This window comes from Desmodus rotundus, chromosome 1, assembly GCF_022682495.2.
Source record: "Desmodus rotundus isolate HL8 chromosome 1, HLdesRot8A.1, whole genome shotgun sequence".
Lineage (NCBI taxonomy): Eukaryota > Metazoa > Chordata > Mammalia > Chiroptera > Phyllostomidae > Desmodus > Desmodus rotundus.
This window is the reverse complement of record NC_071387.1, coordinates 149307555-149327014: the sequence shown is the minus strand read 5'-3', so window position 1 is coordinate 149327014 and position 19460 is coordinate 149307555. Positions and strand designations below refer to the sequence as shown.

The 19460-nt window shown below is 41.6% G+C and overlaps 1 protein-coding gene across 11 annotated transcripts in view; it reads left to right on the top strand.

The window, feature by feature from the left end:
* CAST (calpastatin) overlaps positions 1-19460 on the top strand; it is a 130083-nt gene that overhangs the window by 62960 nt on the left and 47663 nt on the right. For 8 of the 11 annotated variants that reach the window (XM_045197887.3, XM_045197882.3, XM_045197886.3 and 5 more), the window contains 7 exons: positions 6183-6242; positions 10526-10564; positions 11904-11960; positions 12489-12602; positions 13625-13708; positions 17343-17411; positions 18297-18395. In XM_045197887.3, coding sequence (XP_045053822.2) covers positions 6183-6242; positions 10526-10564; positions 11904-11960; positions 12489-12602; positions 13625-13708; positions 17343-17411; positions 18297-18395 — 522 coding nt within the window. The remainder of the gene's footprint in view (positions 1-6182; positions 6243-10525; positions 10565-11903; positions 11961-12488; positions 12603-13624; positions 13709-17342; positions 17412-18296; positions 18396-19460) is intronic. The other 3 variants (XM_045197883.3, XM_045197885.3, XM_045197884.3) reach the window with 3 other exon arrangements.

The window sequence follows — 19460 nt, the reverse complement described above, 5'->3', positions numbered from 1 at the left end:
TTCCAGCCTGGCAGCATGGTTGAGGATGGCCCTAGGTCTTGTATCTCTTCTTGTGAAGTCTCACTAGACACCCAGGGTAATTAAGAAAAAGCCCCAGCGAGAGACCTGCTGTAAGAGTGGGGGTCAGCAGATTAGTGTACCCAACTGACAGCTCTTTTGGGGGACCCCATCCGGTGGAGGAGACCATTCATGACGCAGCTGTGCGCCTGCCGGCCTGTGTAAGAGGCTGGGAATTAGTGAGGTGGGACGGGAGAAGGAGGAGGCCCGTTAGGAACTGATTGCAGTGGTTCAGAAGTTACTGTACCAGGGCTGGAGCTAGTGAGGTACTGTTGAAAGGAAGGGCATGTAGGATTTGGATATTTGAGAAAGAGAAGCATTCAACCAGCGGTACTTGTGGGAAAACAATGTGAAGGGAGAGATGAGTGAGGTGAGCTCTGAGACAGTGCTGGGCAGCTGCCTGGAGCAGCTGTTCTGGATTAGGAGTTGGTGTGGGACTGGAGCCTGGGATCTTTAAAGGCAGGGGAAAGAACTTTTGTGTGATACAGTGGGCAACAGGAGTCTTCGCTGGTGCTACTTTAGAGAGGAGACACGTGCCTGAGAATGACGTTTGGGAAGATTGATCTGGACAAAAAGGGTGAGAGTTAGAAGACCTTAGTCTGGGAGACCTTTGCAAAATATTTGTGAAAAAGAACAGTCTTAAAATCATACCATCTTTCCCTCATATCTCTAATCATTTGCTGCAGTAAACTTCCAAATTCTTACTGTAGCAGGTGAACACATTCAAAGAAATTTTGTTGAATAATGCTGGAAAATAAGATGCTACATTGGATAAGTACAGAATTAAATATTTTTTCTAAGCTGCAATTACCGTCTTTTATCAATATCAGTTTATCTTTTATGTAACTTGAACATACAGTAAGATTATTTGAGGTGGGCTGAAACTGACTTAGCACTCGAACATTTTGTCTTGTCTCATGGGACTCTTCATGCCTCTGATAGAGCACTTAAGTTGTAGTAAATCTGCTCGAGGTCTGTTTATCTCAGTGGACTAGAAACTCTTTCAAGGCTGTGATAGTATCTTATTCAATGTGTATCCTCAGCACCACTCATTGCCTTTTATTTTTGTTTTTCAAATAGATTTTATTGATTCTGCTATTACAGTTGTCCTGATTTTTCCCGCTTTGCCCCCCTCCACCTGGTACCCCCCATTCCGTCCGTCAATGCTCCCCCTTAGTTCATGTCCACGGGTCATGCATATACGTTCTTCAGCTTCTCCATTTGCTCTGCTGTTCTTAACATCTCCCTGCCTATTCCGTACCTACCAATTTGTACTTCCTAATCCCCGTACCTTTCCTCCATTCTCCACCTTCTCCCTCCCAACTGATAACCCTCCAAATGAGTTCCATATCTATGATTCTGTTTCTGTTCTGCTTATTTGCTTAGATTTAATTGTTGATAGTTATGGATTTATTGCCATTTTTATGTTCATAGTTTTGATCTTCTTTTTCTTAAATAAGTCCTTTTAACATGTCATATAACAATGGTTTGGTGATGAGGAACTCCTTTAGCTTTACCTTGTCTAGGAAGCACTTTATCTGTCCTTCCATTCTAAATGATAGCTTTGCTGTGTAGAATAATCTAGGTTGTAGGTTCTTACTTTTCATCACTTTGAATGCTAGTTCCTTCTAGCCTGCAAAGTTTCTTTTGAGAAATCAGCTGACAGTTTTATGGGCACTCCTTTGTAGGTAACTCTCTGCTTTTCTCTTGCTGCTTTTAAGATTCTCTCTATCTTTAACCTTTGGCATTTTCATTTTGGTGTGTCTTGGTGTGGTCCTCTTTCAGTCCAACTTGTTTGGGACTCTCTGAGCTTCCTGGGCTTGCATGCCTATTTCCTTCACCAAATTAGGGAAATTCTCTTTCATTATTTCTTCAAATAAGTTTTCAATCTCTTGTTCTTTCTCTTCTCTTCCTGGCACCCCTATGATTCGGATGTTGGTACATTTGAAGATATCCCAGAGGCTCCTTAGCCTATCTTCGATTTTTGGATTCTTTTTTCTTCTTGCTCTTCTGATTGAATGTTATTTTCTTCCTTATGTTTCAAATCATTGATTTGATCCTCCACTTCATCTTCATTGTTGGTTCCCTGTAATTTTTTCTTTATTTCACTTAGTGTAAACTTCATTTGTGCCTGGGTCTTTTTTTATGCTATTGAAGTACCCAGTGAGTTCCTTGCACATCCTAATAACCAGTGTTTTGAACTCTGCATCTGATAAATTGCTTATCTCCATTTCATTTAGTTCTTTTTCTGGAGTTTTTTTCTGTTCTTTCATTTGGGTCATATTTCTTTGTCTCCTCATTTTGGCAGCCTCCCTGTGTTTGTAACTATGTGTTACATAGAGCTGCTTTGATTCCCTTAGTAGCGTGGCCTTGTTGTAGAAAAGTGCACCTGTAAGTTGGATGGGGCAGAGTCTTAGGTAATCACCAGGGTGGGGCAACCGGTGTTGGAGTTGCAGATATGGTGTTGCGGCTCTGTAACTATGTGGCTCTGTGTGGCAGAGGGATTAGAAAGGGGACAGTAGCCCTGGCTGGTGTGGCTCAGTGGACTGAGCACTGGCCTGTGACCAAAGGAAAGGGGACAGTGATGCTGCCTGGCCTCTGGAGTATTGTCCAGGAGAAAGCTGTCCCCCAGCACTTGCCTTGATGCCAGATACTTCAATTTCTCCCCATATGTCACTGGTGCCCTTCCTGCTGCTGCCCCGGAGCTTGAGCCCAGAGGGAGTGAGTCTGCATAAGTCCTAAGTCCATTGCAGGCCCTATAAGAGGAGACTCCTGAGAATCCCACAGTTTCTTCTAGCACCCCAACCCTCACTGGTTTTTACAGCCAGAAATTATAGGGACTTATCTTCCTGGCATGGGACCTCTGGGCTGGGTGGTCTGGAATGGGGCTGGGATCCCTTGCTCCTGAGGTATCCCACCTGATTTTTATCCACCACACGTGGGTGTGCGACTGCCCATTCCGTGTCTCTGTGCCTTTCCATGCGTCTCTGCCCCTCCTGCCCATCTGGATGAATGTGACTTCTTTAATTCCTCGATTGTCACACTTCTCTACAGCTTAACTTTTGATGATTCGGGGTGATAATTGTTTTGTAGTTTACTTGTAATTTTTGCTGTGGTTGTGCAAGGAGGTGAGCTGTGTTTACCTATGCCTCCATCTTGACCGGAAGTCTCTCATTGCCTTTTAAATAGCAATTGTCAAATGCTTGGGTGAATGGAGAAAGATTACAAAAGTTAGTTTTTCTGGTCTTTGTTACTCTGATTTATATCTTAATTCAGGTTTATAAATGACTAATAATACTCTGGGTATTAGGAGACTTGTATGGGTCATTTAGGAAGTAAAGTGTTATAGCTGTAGTTTTGTCTGATTTATAGCTCTAATCCCAATAGAGATATTTTCTTACATTATGAGTGCTGATATTTGTGTCTTAAAATAGGCTACCTCTTGATCTTAACAGAACTGGTCAAGTGGTAGGTCCTGCATCAGAGTCACTGGTTCAGAAATCAGGCAGCCTAGGTCCCAGCTTCAGCACCTGCAGCTCCGAGGGCGCCCCCTGGCCTTTTGCCTGTGTGATATCTCCTTATCCTTCAACTGCCACATTAACTGTCACTTCCTCAGCATCACATGTCCTGACTGTCTCCTAAACTAACTCTGGTTTCCTACTTTATGTTCTTTTGGACTCTTTTGAGCGCTTGCCACAACTAATCTCTGAAGTGAGTATTCTATTAATGTTATCTCTGATGAGGCAATAACTTCCCCAAGGATAGTGACTTACTGGTTTCACCACTGTGTTCTCATCACCAAGCATAGTACCTAGCACTAACTATGTTTGAATTAACTCTTCAAAATTTTTTAAATTATAAGTTATTCACACCCATGATTACAAATTCAAACAGTACAGAAGATTTAAAATGAAAGTATATTCAATCCTTCACTAGAGAAAAAGAGTATTAAGAGTTCCTTGCCTTTGACAGACAGAAGAAGAATTGAACGAACTACAGTTGGCTGGAGTTGAATGCATTCACAGTGGGGGGGCTTGTTTTCCTTGTCTCCAGACCCAGTGCAGTCGCTTGCCTGTTTCAGTTTCAGAGTGGCCAGTGCCTTAGTGATAGCACAAAACTTCCATGGAGGGATCTGGGCTAAGAACAGATGGGGCCAAGTCCTTCAGCTAAATTCCCAGGATCATTGTAGCTACTCCTTGTAGATTTTACTGTTCTTGGTGGGCCTTTGAAAGTCTTTTTTCTAGGAATAGAGGATTACGTCCAGCTATTGCTCAATAAAGTAGTAAGGCATGTTGGAAACGCCAGGGATTTGAAGAATGTTTTAATAAATTTGGATGTTTAGAAAAATAAATTAATGTTTACTTGAAGATTTGCAGCTTAAAAAACATTTCATGTGGAGTGTTTGGTCTTTGGTTGTTTTATATGTCTCAGAGAATTCACTGAAGGAGTGAGATAGAGCAAAGAGGAACTTTTCAAGTTTGAATGGAAATTTGTACAACCAGTTTTAATTGTGGAAAGACAGACTTATATACATAAAGGAATGTTAATCCCCACAAATTAAAAAAATTCTCAAGGAAAAATGAATATACACATATTTGTCCATTAATTCAATGGGGGGATTTATCTTGGTTCTTCTTCAGTTCTTTATCCCCCCCCAGAATGTGAGAGAGACCACCCCATGCCCTGCTATAGGACCAGGGGTGTGTGTGTGTGTGTGTGTGTGTGTGTGTGTGTGTGAATGTGTGAATGGAGGGATGCTTGGTTGGTGCCAAATGGTACTCAGGAATAGTTAAATTCATATGATTATGTTGAAAAAATCAGTATATTAGAGCTTTGGGCTTTTATCTGTAAACTGTAACAACATGTAACCAACATTCTCTGCACTAAGTGAGGTCTGTGGGGAAGGTGATTTTGTTCACGGGCCATGGGCTGTAGTGGATTCATGCAGTCACCTGGAGTAGGAGTGTGGGTAGGTGTATGAGGTGGGGGGCACCGGCAGGATGGGCTCCTCCTGACCTGGGTCGCAGCCTCTGAGGTGGCTCGGGGCCAGTCATCAGAGACGGGGTTCTGGGTGTTTTTGGTAGGTCAGCAGCTGTGCACTGACAGCTGGTTACTTCAGGAGGCAGCTTGTGCCAGATGGAATCCCTGGGCTCCAAAATCTAATGGGCTCAAATATTAAGGAGATTTAAGGAGCCTGGATTTGAACTCCCAAAGATAGTAATTATCTATTTAGTATTAACCAGCGTATTGCTAGCAAAGTACCAGAGTAGAGCTCAATCCCATGCAAGTGTCACATGCATGGCCCACTGCGTGGGTGATGAGATTGCAGAGGCTGGTTCCACCACCCCCTGCGTCCCTAGGGAAGGTGTCTCAGGGACCATTTGTCCCCCTTTGTCTTCCAGGGAGGAGCCTAGATGAGACAGATAATGGAGCAGTATTCCCCCTGCAGCCCTGTCCCCCCACCTTCTCTTCCTTACATGATACTGAAAGAACAATTCTAGTCTCTCCAACTCTGTTTCCTGGAGCCATGTCCTGTTCCTCTGTCTTGTATAATGTGTTATGAATAATGCACGAGCAATGTAATGAGTACCTACAATGTGCCAGACGTTTTACACACATGATCTTGAATACGCACAACCCTGCAAAATAGACAGTATAGGCCCCATTTTATATATTAATACTTGGGAAACTGAGACTCAAAGTCACAAAGCTAGTAATCGACAAAGTTGGCATTTGAGCAAAATTCAAGTTTCAAAGTCCATGATTTTTTAAAAAGAGCACAAACAATAATTATAATAATATTTCCTGAGCCATTATGTACTTATCAGCAATACACTTAGAAGGTAGTTTTTACCTCTTGAAGAACAATTGAGAAAGGGGGAACCAAAGATCAGAAAATTTAAGTAACTTGCCAAGATTAATTAGTAAGTAGCACATCCAAACCACTTGATCTGGTTACAAAAGGTTTTACCCATTGGGCAAAACCATCTATGGGGCTTTGCGGGAGTGGTACTGTAGACAAAGTAAAAACAGGTAAGTAAGAGAAAGCATGGGTAAGAGGAGCTGAAGGACTCAGTAGATCATAGGTAAACTGGAATCAGACTTTCTATTTTTTTACTTCCTAGGTGTCTACTTCCTCTGCATCAACCAGCAAGTCTCCCAGTATGAATCCCACTGAAGCCAAGGTATGAAGAGCCTCCCAGGTCCACTTGGGTGAATGCCTTTAAGTTGATTCATGTAAAGCAAACCAAATGTAGACTAATAGCTGACAGATGAGTCGTATGTCCTAGGAAGCTGATGTTATAGAAGTAAACATTTTCTTCCTAGTTTATGGGAGTCATTGGAAACACAGCTTTCCTTTCAATATTTACCTCAAATGTCATCTATACACTTCTGCATCATTTTAGAATACCTACAAAAGAGGTCACCCAGAGTTTTTTTTGGTTTTTTTGGTCCTAGATGTGAGAGAGGTTTTTATTTCTAAGATAATCTAAGTGTATTCCTCTGAATCTAAGCAAGAATACAAATTCTTAACTTCTTACTAAAATTCTTTGATTATTATAGTCATTTAATATTAAATATAAGAATGAGAAATGAACTAAGTGAACATAAAAATGCAACAGATACTGGTTATTTCGAGTGCTTTCTAAATTTTATTTCTGAAATTTGAGTTGTGTGGGGCACCATATTACTGATAAAACTTTGTTGAACTCTGTTTGGGATTTATTCTAATAATTACTTTTTGGAATTTCAGAAGAAAAAAAAAAAGAATGTCCTGCAGAGTTGGCCAAAGCTTCCTTGAAGCCTTTCCCTTAGTTACCATGTGTCCAGCCCTATTTCTTGGGAATATTCTTGGGGGGAATATTCCACCCAAGGGAGTGGAATACTTAAACAGGGAGTCTTTTCAAGAGGCTCTCTACTAATTCTTGGGAAGCAATATTCTTCAGTGCCTCTAAGAGCTACCCCAGCTCCATTATTGTTAAGTTGCTTTTGTCTAAAATCCCTGCCATGCTTTTGCTTTCTCCATTTTACTTTGCTATCCCAGGGAGACCCTACACCAAAGTTTGGCTCTACACCACAGTGTAGTCCTATTGAGGGATCCTGTGGCCGCGTCTTGAACTGTTTTTAAAGGACATTGCAAATATCTCAAAAGACACTGTCTGAATCTAAGCTCTTATAAATGTCATTTGAATTTTTAAATTTATTTTTAATCTAAAATTGTTACTTAATATTTTCCATTTACATTAATTTCTTATTTTCAAAATATATACTATCAGATTCATAATTAATCTGTTAGCTGTCACTACTTATTTATACCAAGCCTAATCTTTGAAAATTAAAACTCTCTAATCTCAGTCTTAAAATAATCTTAAAACTGTCATAGGAGCATCTACCAAAAAACAGTTCTCATTCACCTTTGAGTCCGTGAAAACTTAAGAAAGTAAAGAGAAAGGAGAGCCAGGAAGAAGAATGTCCTTTGTGTCATATTAGTTTGCATTTGACCCATTGCCTGGGTCTAGTCTGTCCCCCAACTCCCAGCTCGAGGACCAACGCCTATTTCCAGTGCGCCCTGTTTTCCAGAGCGGTGTCAGCAACCGCTTCAGCCATCGCTAAGTGTTAAACATGAGATTGCTGCCAGTTACGGACCTGGAAGTGGGGGTGGAGAGGAGAGTAGGAGAGGTAAGAGAGGGAGAAAAAAAGAGATGCACGTGGTGAAGTGTCCATCAGCTGACTCGGGACCCCTTTTGGCCCCACTTCTCTTTCCTCAGTGCATTTCAATCACACTGATCTCATTAATCATCTTTGTGTGCTTCTAATGTTTGGTGCATAACACTTTTACTAACCTCCTCCTAGAGATTTTTGTGAACGTGATGAGTGTATTTCCCCAAATATTTTGAGCTTTTAGAGAAAAGATGTTTACTTAAGATAATACCTGCACCAATTCCTTGTCATGTCCAGCACCTTTCAGATGAAAGTCAGTCTAGCTCTAAAGGGAGGGTGATATGTTTGGATTTCAGTGCTCTCTCTCTCTCTCTCTTACCCCTGGCACGTAAGAGTTGGTAGTCACACTGCTGTGAATGAGGTGGAGAGTCAGATTATTTCTAATCAAATCATCCGGATGAGCTACCTAAAAGGATTATGGGGTGGGGACACTGGAGCCAGATGGCCTCGCTTGGAATCCTGGTCCCCACCAGCTGTGATGTTGGAAAACTCCTCTTTGCTTTGGTTGCCTTATCTGTACAGTTTGGAGGAAATGAAAATAGTCACAAGACTGTGTGAAGAAACAAATGTATATATTGGACAGTGCCTCTCCTAGGAAGCTTAGAAAATCTTTACTTCTGCTGGTGACCAGGCGGGTGGGCGGGCACTCCGGAGACAACGCACTGACTGAGAACTCCATGGGTGTCCTCAGGGAGTTATTTAACTTCTGTGTGCCTCAATTTCTCATCCATGAAATGGGGATAATGATGATGATGATGATGATGATGATGATGATACCTATCTCATAGGACTATTATGGGAATGGAGTTGGCACATGCGAAGTAGAATAGTCCCTGGTCCTACCATGTGATCAGTAAGCACTAGGTGTCATTGCCATCACTATTTTGACCAGCACCACCACCAAAACTAAATTTAGGAAATGTTTTAGTGACTACTGATGAAAATGTACATTTTGTTATAAGCTGCTTGCATCTGTGAATATACATTCTTAATTGTATTTTAGAGTTCTTCCAGGTAAAATCTCGATGCCAAAATAGAAGCTATTAATAGACTGAAACCACTACAATACCAGCTTGATTATTTTCCTTGTGAATCATTTAAAAAATTACATTTGTATAAACTCAGGAAAGCATAGTAGCACATATGGAAAGTCATTAACAAAGGTCCAGGTTGAAAGGATCCAAAATTTAAAATTTCTTTAAAATATTTCTTGGATCATAAACTGGTTTTCCTCCCAAAACCACAAGTGTGCCAGCATAACAAGAGTCTGTTCTGTGGGTAACAAACGTGTATATCTATCTTTGTCACTGAAGCATAAGACGTGATAAATTAAGAGGATGTTTGAGGTTACCCTTTTCAGATGATAGAATAAAAAAATAAAAGTTTGGGCTAATATCACCAAACAGATAAAAGGGAAGTGACAGGAAGCATTTGGCCTAATTTTTAATCTATACTTTGAAAAGTTCATAAAATGTTTAACTATGTTTTATTCCTGTTACCAGATCTTGCCTATATTGAGAATTCATGGGTGTATTTAAGGGGTTTTCTGACAGAGTTCACATGTGTTTGGGTAAAACTTTGTGGAATACTCCACTGAAGATCCTAAATCACGACCAGCCCTTCAGAAGTATTCCTAGAACTTTAGATTAGATCTCTAGATTTTTATTGTAAAATAAGAATGCTCACTATTTACAAAATTGTCGTAAGACCATGTTGCCAAAATTACAGAAAAACTTGGACAGCATCTGTGGCCGCTCCTTTGAACATAACCAACATACTGCTCAAGCAGCCTTTACAGGGAGGAAGAGGGGGAAGGAGAGGGATTCGAAGTTAATTTTATTAGTGAGAATCTTACAGATTTTCTATCACCCAAAAGAGTGAATCCAAACTGAAATATTTGCTTAAGTCTTTAAAATTTAAGTGCCTATAACATCGTGGAGTGATATCCATCTGCACAGAGTAAATGCATTACATGAGTAGAATGGGTCTTGAGAGAAACTTTTAAGGCCTGTTTGTACCTGGTACTTGTTGTTTGACTGTCAGGTAAATAAAACCACACTTGGGGCTGTGCTCTTACATTAGGCCGTTCCAATCAGCAAAGAGATGAAGGGACTGCATCCTCCTAACAGGAAAAGACACAAAAAGCAGGTGATGTGGTTCATTGTACTGGTCACGTTAGCTGCTCACTTTAGGTGCACAGCACATGCTAATTGCGGTGCACAGTCTTCTGTAACTCCCTGACCCATCACAGACTTTCCGGGAGGCTTAGTCACCCACTGCCCACATTCTGGCACTAAAAACAGATCTCACTGCTGTCTGTGCCCTCAGTTCTGTCACCATCCCCTCACTTCACACTCTCAGCTGACACCTCTGATGCCCATTTCACACATACAGGGATTGACCATGCTTGTGTGGCTTTGCAGGATGAGGGTTTTTATTTTATTTTGCTATGTATTAGCTACAGTGTTCATAGTAATAAATCTTTACATCTCTTTGACACACATGGGAAAAAGTAAGATGTAAATTGGTACCTAAATTATAAGAGCAGACTGTTAATTAGTATGCTTAAGTGTTTATCTAAATGGTTACAATTCCATGCAAAGTATAATAATCCTAACTCATAACGTTTACATTTATAAATACATCACAATCATCTCTTTTTAGCTTCCTTAGTTGAAGAAAATCTATAGTAAACTTTGTAAATGATGTCCATATTTCCTTCCTTCCTTTTTCTTTCTGAATTTAGGCTGTAAAAACGGAACCTGAGAAGTTACAATCAACTAAGGTAAGTGATTGAAGTCGACTATGAGTTATTTGGATTCTTTTCCATAATAATGATCGACCAAGTTCCTCCTTTGGTGGCACTGAATGGTAAAAGGATTTTTGTCACCTAATTTATTTTTCAGATGATATTATAGAGCATCTGTAAAATAATTATAACATTAAATTTATATAGTTAAAATTAATGCATGCTATTTTATAAGTAGAAGTTTATATTTCAGAAAGAATTTTGTTCAAATCTATATGTTTCTATTGTTTAAAAATAAGCAACAGGAACAAAGATGGAGGGCAAAGGGTAATGAGTTTCCAATTACTTCGATGACGAGCTATCCAGAATAACTATGTCTGTTGAATCCAGCACCTAGCTAAGTTAAAGATGAGAGTCTTTCCCAAGAGGCCGCTGGCTTAATCTTGACAGTCTTATCTTGGTTGGTAGAACCAGTTATTCAGGAGACAGCTCTGACTTTCTTTGGGAATAGCTTCCCAGGCTTTCCTGACTCAGGGCTGGGTAGACTGAAAGCCGATCTATGTCCCCCAGGGTGTCTGCAGCCAGGGCAAATGTTTCTCTTCAGTTGGGTGCTGCTCTTTATTTCTTTCAAGCATGCTTACGCAAATACTCTGATAAAACCACAAAGTTTCCTGTGGGAAAGCAGAGATGCTTCTGGCTCAAGTACTTTAAGTGCAGGCAAGGGTGTGGTCACCTGGGTGAAAGCTGATGCTATTTGATCGTGTGTGTGGTGTCCTGGCAGCCCCTGAGGACGGTGACTCCATAGTCCACTCTAGAGGAAGAATTTAGCAGCCAGGTGGAGGTTGTCTTTTACTTTGTATGTAAATGCTTTTGGTTACTACCCCATCTCAAGAGAATTGGGTCTCTAGTTTCTTCTGTATACTTGTAACACAGAAAAGACTGTGTAAATCATTCAGTTGAAGAGAAAATGCAGTTTTCTTTATCTCCTGTAAAAGGATATTTAAAAACATTAATTTCTAGAGTAGGGTCCCCTTTCGCCCCGCTGTGACGGACTCAGTGGTCTCTGTGGACAGACCTGCAGTTCCCAAAAGATCTGCATGAATTATGAAAAACAGCTGATAATTTACAGAGATATACCTATTTGAAAAACTATTTGAGGTGAAAAACTAAATTTTTCATTATTCTTCTGATAACCGCCAGCATCAGACTGTTGGGGGGCTTGCCGCTGACCAGAGAGCACATGCCCACCACTCTAAGGGGTCGTTGCCCAGAGAGGCCAAGTGGCCGCATAGGGAGTGTTGTTCCTGAGCCTGTTTGGAAATATGAAAACAGTGAACGCCAATGTGACCGAGATTTTATCTTTTGAAATTGACAGCCACCTGTGGTTCATGAGAAACAAGCCCCAGAAGTGAAGCCAAAGGAACACACACAGGTAAACAATCACCATTAGGGCTTGATATCATCAGGCGAAGCCTTTTGTGTGTGTGAGCAAAACATAGGAAACTCTCATCATTCAAGGCTTAAGTCTCCGGAGGGATCGACTTGTAAATTATATGATTGTATAAGCACTATGCTGTATACCTGAAACTAATATAAAATGATATTGAATACCCAATGTAACTGAGAACTTTTAACAAATGTAAATTGCTATAGAAACGAGTTCCGTGAGGATCGCCCACTGGTGGTTTGGTTTTTTGTTTTTGGCTCAATTGGTGCCACCATGTGGCAGTAACAGTGTTTGCAGTTTACTGGTGATGCTTCCTGAATTTCAGCAGAAGGATTTGCATTATTTCAAATTATGTACCTAAGGTGAAATTTTATCACATTTATATTACACTGATTTAAACTTAGCACAATGCAAAACTACATAAAACACAACTGTTGTGAACACTTTCTACTCAATTGAGGAAAATATCTGTATTTGCCATTTGTTAACAACGTGGTGTGTGTATGTTTTCAGCCAAAAAGCCTACCCAAACATGCATCAGATACAGGAAGCAAGCATGCGCATAAAGAAAAAGCAGTTTCCAGACCAAGTGAGCAGCCAACACCAGAGAACTCAACAAAACCAACGGTAAATAAATCAGATTAATAGTTGGAAAATGCTGCATCAACTAGGGAGTAAGGGGCAGGTCCTCTCTCTCCATTGACACGTGGCAGTGAATCTGCAGACCTGTGCTGAATGTATCTTGTATTGTAATGGTTTGGTGCTGTCATTTTGCTGGTTTGCAAATAGCCTTGTGGAAATGTGGGCCTATGGAAGGCCTGAGAAGAGCACCAGGGGCGTCCGGGGGATGTTCCATCCAGCATGCCCCTGCCCAGCAGTGCCCAATCATAACAGCAGGGCTGCAGGCCCTGTGCCTCCCGCACGGGCGTGTGGGATTGAGGCCGCCCCTGTCCTCGTGGGCTATGGGAGCACACGTGCCCCGCATGGCCTGCCATTTACATGTAATTCTTAGAGTTTTTAGAGTCTTGTTCTGGAAGAGATGAACTCATAGAGCCAAACATCGGAATTAGATTCAATATTTCTAGAGCTACTAGGGGCCAACTAACTATTAGAAGAATAAACAAACCCAAGAGGAACTTTTTTATTGAGAGCTCTTGGAAGACAAGGACTAGGCCAGCTTAACAATGTACTTTAGATCAGAGGTTGCAAATCTGTGGCCCACCAGTTAAATGTAGATTATGTGTGTTTTGTTCAAATGTATTCCGTTTGGCTTTCAATGTTATTTAAATTCCTTTTAATAGCTACCAACAATTAAAGTCAGAATAGTTCATGTAAAATGAGAAGCTTCTCTTGAAAAATCAGAACACCTGGCACGGTGGGCTCGCATGGCAAGAGCTGACGAGAGCGTTGCACCTGCTCCACGTGCTTTAGTTTGCCTGGCCCACCTCACTGCACAGGCTCTGTAAGCTCGAGAGTCCAGCCTTCCACGGTGCTCAGTGTTGCCTTGTGTTCGGTCGAAGCTAGTGACTGTTCCTATACAAGATGCCCACAAGGGTCAACTGGCAGAGAGGTGACATTTGAAATGCATAATCTTGAAAACAGTCATTCAGAAAGACTTAGTCCTGTTAATGTTTTATCTCCACCCTCAGACTAAATCAGGGGACACAGTGTCCGCTGGAGGAAAGAGTGTTGTTGCCAACGTAGCTGCGGCATCTGGCAAGTCAGACCACAAGGTGGGTACACATAAGCAGACGTGGAGTGTGCATGGGCCTGGGTGCTTATCAGGCCCTATGAGAAATGTATGCTCCACGGAGTCCCATTCTACCTGGGCTTTACATCTGGTTCTCATTCACCATTTAGGGTTCCACTGCTACCACACTTAAGTACATCTGAACACTGTTTGTATATGAAAATATGTGAAGAGGATCATGTAATGCAGGGGTGTCAAACTCATTTTCACTGGGGCCACATCAGCCTCAAGGTTGCCTTCAAAGGGCCGAATGTAATTTCAACTCCTTAACAGTTCAGGAGTAGTTACAGTTACTCAGTCCTAAAATTATTTTGGCTCTTTGAAGGCAACCGCGAGGCTGATGTGGCCCCAGTGAAAATGAGTTTGACACCCTGATTGTAGTTCAAGGATATAGAGTGAGGAAGATACCAAAATTGATTTTAAAATCTAAACATTCAATAAATATGTATTGATCACCTGCCATGTATAGGCCTGGTAGCAGTATCAAGGAAATTAGCACATGAGTTGACCCAGATCCTGCCTTCAAGGTATACAGGTTTGAAGTGAAGCGAACAAAATTGCCGAGAGCATTTGAATAAGCATTACTCTCGGCTTTCAAGTTTGTTACTAGTAAACCGTGAACAGCCGTGCCATCCACGTGAACTGATGTGGGGGCTTTTCAAAGGAGACATCAAGAACGCCCTCAGAAGAGATTGTGTGTGCCCGTCTGGCAAGTTACGGGCAAGCCCCCTTAGACCCTTTGGTGAGCCAGTTAAGATTCCAGCCTGGATTTGTAAGATGAGAAGCAGGCAACAGTTCTACCATAGCAATGTATCAGCCTGGAGCCATGTCTTTCTAGAAATGCTAGTAATTATTTCTCTGGAAACCGCAAGCACGTAATTGAAGCAATGAGAAGATGAGAATGCAAATAGAAAGCAGTAGTATGTATTTATCTGTTTTCCTGCTTCTCCAAATGAGAAAGGCACCCTCCTGCAGCCTAAGTGGTGAGGCAAGTCACAGGACAAATTGTGCACATCTCCCTGAAACATCAGTGTTCTCAGATTTGGAGAGAAAATGCACATTATTTTTATCCAGACCGATGCAGATCTCCTATGGAGTACTGGTAAACTATATAAACTTTTAAGTGAAAATTCCCACTTATCTTTTGAGCTTAATTTGAAAAAGTTTTTCTTGCTGACCACTTGAGACCCCGTGTCCGACCCACCCCAGGGGTACGTGTTACCCTCTCTTGATGACATGGGCATATTTAAGAGAGAGGATTAGATCTGTGGTAGAATGTAATTGGAAATTTTATGTTAGATATAATTTAGGGTTACAGGGAAAGATGAACAATAAAATTAGGAGAGGCTTATATGGAATTTTGGTTTGCACTGACTTGAGCTGGAAATTGTGGCAAATCACTTAACTTTTCTTTGCCTCTGATTTGTCTCCCATAAAACGGGATTGATCAGATCTTCGGGGTTTTTTGGTCCCACCATGCTTAAAGCATGTGTCTGACGTTCCCAGTGCATTCAATGTAGATTAAGACAGGTTGCAGTTTGGTGAGGACGGGAGGCACTGTCTGATGGTGGGAGCCCACTAGGACTCCACGCAGGTGCAGTTTGAGTGAGGCGTGTGAAGGTAGCTTGGATTGCAGGCTTGTTAAAGCATCAACATGGGAAAGTATAAGACGTATTCTGGGTACAAAGTGCATTCCAGTGTTGGGTGAAGCACAGAGGGGTGAGCAGTGGGACCATAAGACCAGAAAGATGGGTGGAGGCATCACCGTCACCGTGGAGACTGGGAAGGTGAGTTAGTGACTTAACAGGCAGGGAATAAACAAGATTAGAGAACATATGGAGCAGGTGTGATTAAAAGGGACTGAAGGGGCTGGGATGAAATGGATTAGAGATGGGAGGGTGGGAGGGTGATCCAGGGCCATTCCGCTCATTCTGGTTAAGTCCTAATTTAGTGTAAATTAGAGCTGAGATGGAATGAGCTAGTGGGGACTAATGGAGGAGGCATTGCTGAGGTAAATGCTTCAGGTTTCAGGAAATGGTTGGACGAAGGTAAAGTAAAATCTCAGGTAACCTGGAGCTTGAGGCTGAATGAGCTAGGTTGGCAACCCCTAATGTGAGGCTCGTACCAGTGCAGGGCTGGCATCCGTGAGAGGGGTGCCTCCTTCAGTTGTGAGCCCGGTGCCTGGCTACCACTGGCAGGTGGACAGAAGTCACAAGAGGAGTTGGTTGAGGAGGAAAAGCCGTATCTGATTTTGGACAGGCTAAATTTAAGTGTTTGAGGTGTCCCAAGAAAGACGTGTAGCAAGGCAATTAGAATAACATTTTGGAGTATCAAAAAATGGGGAGAGAAAGAATTGGGGTAGAAGGAACATGAATGAATGTCTGCCTAAGGCTGTGGTTGAATCCTAGAGCTGAATTCAATTGCCCAGACTCAGGCTCACACTTGGTGGCCCCCACAGTACTTTTAACAAAATAGCCTTACAGTCATTTATTTAATACTTATAAATGTTAAATAATTACAAAGGGCTCAGTATGTGCCAAACACTGGCTTTCACATTGTGATAGATTCACTTATCTACCCCTCATGACCCCAGAGGTAGGTGCAGTAGCTACCCCTCTCCTACGTGAGGACTCCGAGGTGCAGGAGACGAGCCCTGCCTGAAGTCCGGAGCAGCCGGTGCTTGTCAGCGTGCACACCCTGGCAGTCGGCGTCTGTGCTCTCCGCCTCCACGCTCTGCTGCCGGATTTCAGGGACCTGCAAGTGGAACATGGTTTCCTATTGTCCTGATCCTGGCAACTTCGCCCATGGAGTTGCTGCCAGGCCCTGAGAGCGGTTGGCCCCTGGCCTAGAGAGTGATTTTGGATAGGACAAATAGCACAGGGCAGAACTGTGCCAAATGTGTGCAGTTGGGGGCAAAGCGGAGGAGATGCCAGAGGTGGCAGAGCCCAGAGGGCATAAACGCCCCAGGGGAACCAGGGTGGTGCTCGGTCACAGCTGCTATGGGCAGTGACTCAGGAGAGGGGCCTCACCAGGGCCTGGGTAAAGTCATGAAGTCACAGATTGGATAATTATTGGCAATCATTGATAGTGCAACTGAAGCAGTGGTAGGGAGGAAATTCATTTTAGGTAAACAAAGGAAAGATGGGTGATGAGATGCCAAACCAAGGCGGGGGGGAGGGGTCTTGGTGTGGGGGGGCAAAGACGGAAATAGCACAGCTAGAGAAGTGGACACTTGCAGAAAGAATTTATGAGACTTGCAAACACTGGCTGTGGGCCCTGGGAGGGGCTGCCAAGAGTAGTGAAAAAAGAGATGGGCCGTTCGTTCTCCATTCAAATCTTGGGTCTGTCTTTTACTGCGTGACCTGGAAAGAGTAATGTAACCTCTCTGATCCTTGCTTTCCGTATCGCTAATCTATCTTATTATTTATTAATATTATATGTATGCTGTTCTGAAAAGGGTACAACACATACAACATAGTGTCTGTCACAAAGCAGATTCAGTATATATATAACCGGTGCCATTAACATTATAATGAATTCATTTTGATATATGTAATATTGTTGAATTTTATAAATGTATGTGAAGGAGTTTTTATTTCTTTCTAAACCTCCAACAGAAAAAAGAAAATAAGTCACTAATGTCGGTGGCACCAGTTGAGTCCAAACCGGATAAACCATCTGGAAAGGTATGAAGGTAGCAGTGTGTTTTTGTGTAAGATACTTATTCATAGCCTCTCTATCAAGATCTGCTTTCTTGGGGGCAAGCAATATGAGATGGGGGTAACTGAAAGAACCTTTCTAATGATTTGCTTTAAGCTAATATAACTGGGCTGAAAGCGTGATGTTCCCACATATGTTTGTAATGTTTTATAGTATAACCCCTGTTCTGAAAACTCCACTTACACACATCCCATGAAGATAACACTCCAGTTTCATTCCTGCAAATACACCTTCTTTAGCCAGAGGTATCACTAAAGAATGTCCGTTGCTTCTTCATTCTGAAATTCCCAATCAAATCAGTCAAAATCTAGCAGGCACTCCAGCATCGTCCTGTCATCCAAAAGGTTGCAGCCTCCATCCCAGGTCAGGGCGGTCAGGGCTCATACCCATCATACCTAGGTTGCAGGTTCGTTCCCTGGTCAGGGTTTCTCTCTCACAATGATATCTCTCTCTCTCTCTCTCTCTCTCTCTCTCTCTCTCTCTCTCTCTCTCTCTCTTTCAAATCAGTAAATACTTGGGTGAGGAGATTTAAAAAAAATTAAAGTTAGCAGGCCCCAAATTTTATTACATTAACAGGTAGTTGCAAAAAAGATTTTTTAATCACTTCTTTTTTTTACCTTCACCCCCTTTCTCTATCTCTCTAAAACTCAATAAATTAAAAAAATTAGAATCTGTATTCTGAGAATTTACATGGTAAGGTTTAACTGCGATCAGATTTAACTATTTTGATATTTGAAGAACTTTTGATGTTTGGTATTTTTCTACATAGAATGGCATTTTGTAGTTTTAAAAAATCAAAAGTGTAGTATATAACAAATAACATTTAAATATCTGTTCTCTTTTCTTTTCAGTCAGGCATGGATGCCGCTTTGGATGACTTAATAGACACTTTAGGAGAACCTGAAGAAACTGAACAAGATAATGTAACATATACTGGACCTGAAGTTTCGGTATGTGATCTTAGTATCTGTAAAGATTCATTCTTCATGGGTAGGAGAGCAAAATAAAGTCACAATGCACAAAAGTATACCTAGAGTTCTGTTGCTTGAGAGAAACAGGATGATGTCAGTAAACAAGAGTCACTGAAATTAGTGTTAGGATGGAAACGGTTTATCCTATGGTCGCCGTACTATCATGTGGATTCAGGAAACATTCATCGATTGTCTGTGCTGAGATTATTGCTGGCATGCAGCCCATTGGGTCACAAAGACTTTTCTGTCCTTGAGATTTGAGACCCATGAACTTGAACTTGTTTTGATTACTAGATATTTAGCATCTTCAATTCATCCCTATTCTTAATTTCTTAAAAGCAAGACAATTATATAATATTTTTTAAAAGAAAAAAGTGCCATAAGCTGGAAAGAAGTATTTCCAACAGAGACAACAAAGGACTTGTGACAGAATTTGTGAAGAATTTAAAAAGAGAGAAAGATAATCCAATAGAAAATCAGGAGAAAATGTGATGGGCTAATAAACAGTGGAAGTTTCCCTAGTAATTAGGAAAGTGATATTAAAACATGGAGAGGAATCACTTCACACTTACCAGATTGGGAAAAGTTGTAAAAGTCTGACAGCTCACTGGGAGCTCGCGAATGTGGAGGATGTGCACCCTCTTCGGCCAGCAATTCCACGTCTAGATCGAGTCCCCAGAGGGAGCCTCGCACCCTGTCCCGGGAGTTAGAAGAATGGCCGTGTTCAACAGGAGACAAGATAATAAATGGGATACTTTGTAGTGATCAAAGTGGATTATTTATATGTCAACATGGATACAAAAACATAATTTTGAGTGAAAACACATTACAGAATGATATGTAGCATATATACCACTTATATAACATTTGAAAATATGCAAAGTAATGCTGTATATTGTTTGTGGATGTCTGCATGTAGAATAACCTTTTAAAAATGTGCTCAACTTTAAATGGGTGGATATGATACAGTTCAGGTTGGTAGCTATCTCTGGCTAACAAGGAAGGGGAATGGGGTTGGAAAGGGCTAAACAGGAGACATCATTC